Genomic DNA, 10,000 nt, shown 5'->3' with positions numbered 1-10,000 from the left:
GTCTCCTGTGTGAAGCAGATCGTTGGTAGCCAAGGTCAGAGGGAGGACATTTACCAGAGTGTCTCTGATTCAGACCTGTGGAATGCAGCTCAGATTAAAACCTGCAACACTGTGTGTGTGTGTGTGTGCGTGTGCGTGTGTGTGTGTGTGTGCGCAGCCTGTTTGAACAGGAGCTCTTCACAGCTCAGTTCGGTGGTCTGGACTCTGGCTTCAACAGTGTGGACAGTGGCAGTAAAAGATGGTCTGGAAATGAGGTATGCCTTCAGGAAGCATTTTCCCGACATCATAACGTGTCTGACTGCATCGCTTGTGAAAAACACACCGATGCGTCAACGCTCGTGTCAGAAATAACTCTTCATAGAAAAACGATTGCATCACATGTGTTATTTTTTTTAACCAAACATCAGTAAATGGGGAAAAAAAAGAACCCCGGAGAAAGTCCGGTGGTTCAGTATTGACCTCAGATGAATGTTTTCAGTCGACAGACGACTTCTCAGAGCGCTCCCTCCGCATGGCCGAGGTCAGCAGAGACCAGAACCTGGAGGAGGAGGAGGAGGAGGAGGAGGTGGAGGAGGAGAAGAAAGGCTCTCCCCTGGAGGCGAACAGAGGTGCTTTTTTATCTTTAACACGAGACACAGTGAGGAGGTTCCAGCTCTCTCTGCATCCAGGGCAAAGGCTCTGATGCAGTGCTCTGTTACAGTGAATGGAGAAGCCGAGCAGGTGGACTTCATCAACAGCAGCGTGACGGAGGAGGACCACGAGGAGGAGGAGGAGGAGGAGGTCAGGATGGAGACACTCACTTCTCCCTCAATGCCCTCCATGTTGCACTGAGCTGATTGACCCTGTCGTTGATTCTCAGGAGCAGAAGGAAAGATCCTCGCAAACGCTTGACTCGACACCCTGCAGGTCAGTGGAGAACAAACACTCGCCGTTGCGTCACGCTGCACATTTGCAGGAGGTCAAACTGACGTGGACTGACAAGAGACGAATGGTCGCTTACAGGAGTATCTAGACAATTGGAAAAAAAGCTGCACGTGTGACTGTACAGCCCCTCCCTGACACTACATTGTGTGTAAACCACTGCAAAGAAATCTAGAAAGAGTCTGATGTCACAGCTTGACCAGTGAAACAAATGCGACTTTGAGAGCGAGAAGAAAAAACGAGTGTCATTCAATTTTTTTTTACAACTTTTACAGCGACGTGACGCTGGTTTCCATGTACATTTGATATGTGGAAAGAAATGAGCCAACGGCGACGTCTCACTGCCAAAATAGCTGAACGTGTTCCAGGCATAAAGTGTACTCCACGGTATAGAGATGCAAAACTGGTGGTACTCCAAGAGTTAAAATAGAAAGGATTAAAAAAAAAAGCAAGAAGAAAAATTTAATAATAGAATAATAAAACGCAAGATAAGAATGGAATAAAACATTTCTAAATAAATATCAGAAATGTACCGTAATATATAGTACAAAACGCTGGTTCTTCCATCAGGCCTGCTGGATGTTCTCAGCTGTTTGTGACTCTGCTCTCCTTTCTGTCTGATCCTGGAGCAGCTTGCACACCATGCGATTGTGCAGTGTTGGTACACTCGGTGGGTATGTGGCGTATATTTTTCGGTCAGCGTTGTGTTCACACACTTCCAGACCCCCCCCCCCCCCTTATGCACCATCCGGCAGTATCCACCACATTTCCTGTTTCACCCCCGATAGGATGATGATGATGATGCCATAATCTGCATCCAAATAGCTCGTGCTTGCTCCAATCACCGATTTTTCGTTGATTTCATGCTGTATCGAGAGAATAGGGATATAAAAATAATGTTTATCAGTACCATGATGGCTGACTATCGGGGACAGGGTACAGTGAGTCATTATGAAGTATTGCTAACTGCTGAATTTTACTGAAAATAAGTGACTTTGAGCACATACTATGGATGGATTTCCACTAAATAGAATAGTCTTCTATGCAACGGTTCCTAAAACAAATAGTTTCTGGGCTGCTTTAAAAAAAAGGTGAAAGTAGATCAATACACACCTGAACATAACCATAGAATTATTATAGAATCAGTGAGAAGTCTTTAGAAGAAGGGTGAATGTCTTTGGATGATAAGCAGACTCCCAAGACTCCGTTCAACACTGCAGGTTTTCGTACTCTGTTTCGATTCCCTGCCGGGATCCGATGTTCTGTGCGATCCAGATCACGCTGTAGCGTGCACGTGGCCCTGAGTGCATGTGCAGAAGACGGTGTGAACGCACGCCCAGCACACTGTTGAAGTAAATATAGACGGCACGCTGGTCAGCACCAGGGGTTGCCAGATGTGACTCACTGTTTTCAGCCCAAACAAGGTAAAACCCACACGCCTCAATGAAAACCAGCCCAGAGCTCAGCCTGTGTAGAAATCATGTTAAACCCATAATACTGTTACCGTATTTTCCGCACTATAAGGCACCTAAATACCTCAAATTTTCTCAGAAGCTGCCAGTGCGCCTTATAACCCGGTGCGCCTTATATATGGAAGAATTGCTCTACTCCAGACTGCTATTTGACAGCTGAACAACCAGAAGCTTTTATTTTGACAACTCTAACTTCTCAACCGGATCTTCAGAGCGGACGACACTCCACACAACACCTTCATCACTCATGGTTGCACACCAACATTCTAACAAACCAAAATAAACTAGATGAAATAATGACTCCCTAAACTGGGGAACAAAAACACATAAACACAATCAACACAACACCAAGCCCAACAACAACCCACAATAACCTCCAACAACACAAAACAGGAATTCCCATCATGCCTTGCATCCTGAGCTCCTCGGTGCAGCCGATAGCTGCAATGAATTATGGGAGTTTCTGTTTGTGGTGTTTTAAATGCAATTATTGGGGGTTCTATTTGGTTTGTTGTGTCGGTAATAATTGTGTTGTGTTGTGTTGTTGTTGCTTAGTTCATGTAGTTTAGTTTATTAGTTGTAAGTTGTCAACCAGCAGTGAAGAAGGTTTTGTGTGTAGTGTCCTCCTGGCATAGGCTGCAGGTAGGACTATCAAAATAAAGTGTGTGCACCTCTCTGGGTGTTAGAATCAGTGGAAAATGTAACCTAATGGCTTTGAGCTATAAAGGTTGTTGACCACTGGTCTATTCCATGTGTCTTATAGGGCAGTGCGCCTTATTTATGAACAAAGTTGTAAATTATGTCAATCAATGGAGGTGTGCTTTATAATCCGGTGCCTTATAGTGCGGAAAATACAGTATATGAGTAATAAAAGACCTGCCTGAGACACACAAATGCATCAAATTTAAAAGGTAAGAGAAATTGGCTCCCCAATTGGGGGATACCGCCTTATCTGGCAACACAGGTCAGTGTGTAGTAGATCCATTTTCTACTAATTGTTAAATACGAGTGACAAAATGTAGTCAACATGTCGAGGGAGAGAAGGAGAATGAGGAAAAAAAAACAGAGCACGGCTTTTAACATTTTGGCGGAGATGTTTCCGGCGTTTATCCGTGACGTCAGTCGCACGTCGATGACGACCCAGTCGCATGCAGAATCATATCTGAATTAGGAACACATGCGATGGAGGCCTGGGTCTGGTGTGAAGTAATCTGAGTTGGAGCTTTGACTCGGCCACAGAACAGGTTGGACATGAGTCACTGTGAGAAAACAACCAGGATTGGGTCTCGTTTCCCTTCAGGGTGAACGAGGCCTCGCAGTGTTTGGCAGCAATGTTCTAAGAAAAGGGGCCATTTTTATTAATATACAGTATCTATAGTTTGTGTTTGCTTCTTGTTTATTCAGCAGTGTTTCATTGATTGCATTGCTCACATCTAACAGGATACACGTGTGATTTTACCTTTTCTTCCTTGAGTATTCAAAATTAAATGAATGAAACACAAATGAAATGGCAACCAACTGATATCAGATTCAGATTCATCAGATTCATTTTATTTGCCATTTGCAGTAAAACCACATTGGAATAAATTTGTAAAAGTCCCCAGTGTGCACAAGACAGGTACAGCCATAAAATAACATTAAAATAACAATAACAATAAAATATACGTACTTTTTAAAATTATTTGTTTAGATCAGTCAATTATTATTAACACACACACACACACAAGGACAGAGGGGGAGGAGAAACCTGGGAAAAGTCAACAGTCCTCTTTACATGTTGTGTACATGGTGGCGTTATTGTAGGACAAGAAGAGTTTGAACATGTTCTTTTTCACTTTTACCACTAACTCCTGTTAGTCCAAGGTCTGCATATCGTCCCTTTATTTAAACGGATACTTCTGCACTGCTGTACTGTATAAATAGCAGCAGTTACTTCTCTTGAAGCGTTCTCCTCAGTGTTTCCCTGCTGCTTTGACCGCATGTTGTCCACTCCTGGTTCAGATTCCAGGTCATTGACTTGTTTTCTGCTGATGATATGAGAGGAAGACGACCTGGAGGAGTTGCGGGATCACGACGGCAGCTCTCCTCAAACTGCTGCAGTCTTGTTCCATCAACAAGTTAACTCCATAGTGGAGACTCTGTGGTGTTCTGGGAGTGGAGTTACTACCGTGTCAATGTGGGACACCGGGTCATTGTACTCAACAACCTAAACAATCCATATTTTCACAGCAGGGGTCTCTCCAGCGTTCTAGTACAACTCGTCCACAAAACTGCAACCCCGAACAACTCGTCTACGGATCAGGTTCCTAATTTTATGGAGAAAATAAATCCTGTAAAATGTACTATTATTTCCAATTGATATGTATCTAGTATATGTCCTTATATATTTAGTGTGGTATCATATGGCTTATTCTCATGAAGAATGGTCTTCTTTGGTCACAAAAAAGATATATCAGTCCTGAGCACGATGTCAAAAGTTCTCCATGCATAATCCCGTGTTTAAAGTCGGCACTATTAATTATCCCCCGCCGTGGCTGATAGGCCCCGAAGGGGGATCTTGAAACAGTCTCCGTACGTCCGTCCGTTCGAACGTTTCTACCTATATCTCGGCAACCCCTGGGCCCACAGTGACCAAACTTCACATGTGGATACATCTCAGAGGGGGAAGGGATACTATGATGACCTTGACCTAATTTGCATATTAAGTAGGTCACAGGGTCACGAAGTGCTTAAAAACACATTTTGGGCTCTGGAGGCCTAGGTTTTTGAGCTAGGGCTCTGAAATGTTATACACACATGATACACACTCCAGGGATAACCTCCAGTACACCAAGTGACCTGACCTTGACCTTGAAGATTGGTAGGGTCTGAAGTTTGCTCGTCATGGTTGCACAATACATGTATTTTCATATAAACATTTCTCCTCATTTCTCAGCAGTTCCTGGGCCCACAGTCACCAAACTTCACACATGGACACTCCGCCTGGGGAGAAGGGGCACCATGGTGACCAGGACCTAATTTGCATATCAGGTCACAGGGTCACTAAGTGCATAAAAACACCTTTTGGGCTCTGGAGACGTATTTTGACATAGCTTATGAAGAAGACCTTTCAGATTCTACATAATGATCTACTAGGACCCATGGAACACCCTCTAGTGTACCAAGTGTGCTGCCTTAGAGCTGCTTTGTGAGAAAATATAAAGCCCTCCGGCGGGGGATTAGCCCAGCAACGGCCTTCTTGTTAATGGTGTAATGATATTGTTCTTATGCGCGCTGCGTCTGAGTCACATGTAAGCTCAATAGGAGAGCAAAACATGTAACTGCGGCGACTGTGCTAGATCTTACAGCAGCCCATAGGAGGACAACATGACAAAAACCTTTAATACGCCATCAAAAATATGCTATATGGATATATATGATATCAATGATGTCATGATGATTTGATATCAATAATGCTGAAAAAGCATGCAATGTCGCTGCTCCACGTTAACGTCTCAGAAAGCGGTCTTCCGACACGTTAATGAGCCGTCATCTGTGAAGCGGCATTTTAACTTTACGGCTTATTATTGTATCGAATATACTGATGTTTCGTATGTTTTTGTGGTAAATACACTTAATAGCCCTTCCAAATATGTAGTCCAAGTCATTATCTGTTCATACGACTGTCTCCATGGTGTGAAAGTGTGAGCTTTCAGCACTGCCACATCATACATGGGAGACGCTCACTCAACTATATTATCGAGTTTACTTTTTGAGGAACGCAGCCGTAGTCTGACTTTAAATTGAAGGAAGGGAGTTGAAAAGGTTAAAAAAAAAAGGGGGGGGGGAGGGGGACTTACAATAGCAAAGAGGAAAAGTTGTTAAAACATCTAAAATTGGTAAAAATGTAAAGAACAGCTAAAAATAAAACGACAAAAGTAGCTTAAAATGAAAAAATACTAAGTTTATAAATGGTTAAATCAGTTAAAATGCCAGCAATTGTTGATTTGGTTGTGAAATGTCGTGAATGCAACATGTCCATGATGGTTTAGAGAAGACTTGTGAGACGTGTTCTCCTCGCTGTGAAGGCTAAACACCCTCACTGGGGTTTTAGGGGACATTTAGCTTCAACTGGCGGATGTTTCACATGTTGGCCTGCGTCCTGCACATCCTGTGGGACTTCTCAAAATAGATCGGATCCTCAAACTGTAACAACCCAAACCTTCAGAATAAAAGCTCACAGTTCCAGTTAAAATCAATGTTTGAGTTGTGGCACTGGATGTTCACCCTCGTTAAATACGTTGATAAACTACAGACCTTTTATGTGAGTGGCGTTCTGTGGTGAATTACCGTATTTTCCGCACTATAAGGCACCGGATTATAAGACACACCTACATTGATTGACATAATTTACAACTTTGTTCATATATAAGGTGCACCACATTATAAGGCACATGGAATAGACCAGTGGTCACAACCTTTATAGCTCAAAGCCATTAGGTTATATTTTCCACTGATTCTAACACCCAGAGAGGTGCACACACTTTATTTTGATAGTCCTACCTGCAGCCTATGCCAGGACGACACTACACACAAAACCTTCTTCACTGCTGGTTGACAACTTACAACTACCGGTAATAAACTAAACTACATGAACTAAGCAACAAAAACACAACACAACACAATTATTACCGACACCACAAACCAAATAGAACCCCCAATAATTGCATTTAAAACACCACAAACAGAAACTCCCATAATTCATTGCAGCTATCGGCTGCACTGAGGAGCTCAGGATGCAAGGCATGATGGGAATTCCTGTTTTGTGTTGTTGGAGGTTATTGTGGGTTGTTGTTGGGCTTGGTGTTGTGTTGATTGTGTTTATGTGTTTTTGTTCCCCAGTTTAGGGAGTCATTATTTCATCTAGTTTATTTTGGTTTGTTAGAATGTTGGTGTGCAACCATGAGTGATGAAGGTGTTGTGTGGAGTGTCGTCCGCTCTGAAGATCCGGTTGAGAAGTTTGAGTTGTCAAAATAAAAGCCTCTGGTTGTTCAGCTGTCAAATAGCAGTCTGGAGTAGAGCAAGTCTTCCATATATAAGGTGCACCCGGTTATAAGGCGCACTGGCAGCTTTTGAGAACATTTGAGGTATTTAGGTGCCTTATAGTGAGGAAAATACGGTATTTATTAAAGTGTGAAGACTGGTATTGTGAACCCGGCCTGATGCTCACAGCAGTAGTTTAAACAGAATATCAACCTCATTATCAAATGCTCCACTTGACAAAACTTGAAAAGTAAAATGATGTCAAGACTGTCGAAAAAAACAGCAAAATTCTGCTTTTCAATTCAAATGAAAATGAATAGAAGTGAGTAAAAGAGGACTATGAAGGTGGCGATAGAAGCACCTCAAACATGTTTGATGTGAAGCAAAAAGATTAATTTAACCAATTTCAAACTGTTTGAAAATCTGGATGAAGTTCAAATAAAAGTGAAAAGAATCATTTGAACAGAGCTGTGAGTAGAAACCTGAGGTGTGTGTCACAGATAAAGCGGGGAACCGTTCAGACCAGCGAGTAACTTATCTGGCAACTTGCCAGTTAATTCTTCATCGAGGGAAATGATCAAAATGATTCAATGAATGACACTTGTGTTCTTCGCATAAAGTCCCCATAAAGATCAATGTGTTAAACTGTGAAATACAGACTAAAAAAAGTTTTCTTTAAAGTAACATTTTAGGATATTTAAGAATGAAACGCAACATTTTGAGTTTGTGGAGGTTGTTCACCTCCAAACACGTTTGATTGTGTCTGGCTAAATGTGTTTGTTTCCACCAAAGAGGAGAATAGATCAGCTGAGCTTCCTCCCTCTCTCTGGTAGATCGAGCCTCGGCGTGGACGTGGGCTCCTCGCCGTCCTCGTGTCCTCTGTCCCCGTCCAGCCCGTCCCTGGAGGAGCGCAGGAGGCCCGGCACTCTGTTCATCTGGCAGGAACGAGAGCGCCTGCAGCAGCAGAGGGAGAAGAGCAGGTCAGCTCGCATCACTTCCTTCAGTGTCTCTGGCTCCTCCCCCTACACGCAGAACACGCGCTGTGCGTAGGGCCCCGCGATACATGGGGGGCCCCCACTTTGCGCAAGTGAATTGAATTTCCCTCGGGATCAATAAAGTATCATCGTTCTCTGCAAATGCGCAAAGGATGCGCTGCATTTTGCCGAGAGGCGCGTAGAACACCGCCACCAAGTCAGAGAGAGAGAGAGAGAGAGAGAGAGAGAGAGAGAAAAGAGACGCAATGATTGAAAGCGCGAAGCATCACCCTCTGACCAATCAGTGGTCAGATGGGCCGGCAGGCAGTTGTTTACAGGTAGAGAGAGAGAGATAGAGAGAGAGAGAGTAGAGAGAGAGAGAGCGTAGAGAGAGCGAGAGAGAGAGTAGAGAGAGAGAGAGTAGAGAGAGAGAGGAGAGAGAGCGTAGAGAGAGAGCGTAGAGAGAGAGAGTAGAGAGAGAGAGAGGAGAGAGAGCGTAGAGATAGAGAGAGAGAGTGTAGAGAGAGAGAGAGCGTAGAGAGAGAGTAGAGAGAGAGAGAGAGTAGAGAGAGAGAGGAGAGAGCGTAGAGAGAGAGAGTAGAGAGAGAGAGTAGAGAGAGAGAGCGTAGAGAGAGAGAGTAGAGAGAGCGTAGAGAGAGAGAGAGAGTAGAGAGAGCGTAGAGAGAGAGAGAGAGTAGAGAGAGAGTGTAGAGAGAGAGTAGAGAGAGAGCGTAGAGAGAGAGAGAGAGTAGAGAGAGAGAGAGAGAGTGTAGAGAGAGAGTGTAGAGAGTGTAGAGAGAGTAGAGAGAGAGAGCGTAGAGAGAGCAAGAGAGAGAGTAGAGAGAGAGAGAGGAGAGAGAGCGTAGAGAGAGAGCGTAGAGAGAGAGAGAGGAGAGAGAGCGTAGAGAGAGAGAGCGTAGAGAGAGAGAGCGTAGAGAGGGCGAGAAAGAGAGAGAGAGAGCTTCCAAACATCAATACGATTCAGGAGTTAGCAAAAGAAAGAAAAAGTCCAAACAGTCAGAGTCATGCTTCACTTGAAGGGGGGATGTTGTTGAAATAAAAAAGAAAACACTTTGTGGCATAAACTGTTTATACCACAAAGTGTTTTCAGACGTGTGAATCTGTAAAGTTCTTGTTCCACTGTTGATAGAGGCTGTTCATTTGATTCGTTAGTAATTGTAATTTATGATGATGATGATGATGATGAGTATTATTATTATTATTATTATGTTATTGGAAGGGGGCCCCACTTGTCCAGCCTGCTCCTCCCTCCTCTTTGCTTTCTAACGAGACGCTCTTATGCTGAATTGGGTCATTTTCAGTTTGCTGAAGCAATCGTCCAAAACAGGAAGTCACGTGTCCTCCGCAGCAGAGACAGGAAGCAGCTCGTGGTGAGTGAGGCCTACACACACACACACACACACACACACACACACACACACACACACACACACACACACACACACACACACACACACACACACTCCCATAGCCTCACGTTTGTCAAGGTGGTGCAGATTGAAATGTGGTGTGTGTCTCCCCCTAGTGGTGGGTCACCAGAGAGCAGCAGCTCCCCGTCCAGCCTGAGGCAAAGCAGTGCGGTGAGTTTCA

General features: G+C 43.9%; 1 protein-coding gene across 1 annotated transcript in view; it reads left to right on the top strand.

The window, feature by feature from the left end:
* Positions 1 to 10,000, top strand: part of lrch4 (leucine-rich repeats and calponin homology (CH) domain containing 4) — a 55,335-nt gene that overhangs the window by 38,277 nt on the left and 7,058 nt on the right. Inside the window, 7 exon segments of the mRNA XM_080519082.1 lie at positions 158 to 254; positions 479 to 608; positions 701 to 780; positions 860 to 906; positions 8,249 to 8,395; positions 9,712 to 9,780; positions 9,936 to 9,990. Of these exon segments, the coding sequence (XP_080375208.1) occupies positions 158 to 254; positions 479 to 608; positions 701 to 780; positions 860 to 906; positions 8,249 to 8,395; positions 9,712 to 9,780; positions 9,936 to 9,990 (625 nt within the window).

This window comes from Blennius ocellaris, assembly GCF_963422515.1.
Source record: "Blennius ocellaris genome assembly, chromosome: 23".
Taxonomy (NCBI): Eukaryota; Metazoa; Chordata; class Actinopteri; order Blenniiformes; family Blenniidae; genus Blennius; species Blennius ocellaris.
Note: the sequence above shows the minus strand (reverse complement) of the source record. Positions and strands in the feature narration are given on the sequence as shown.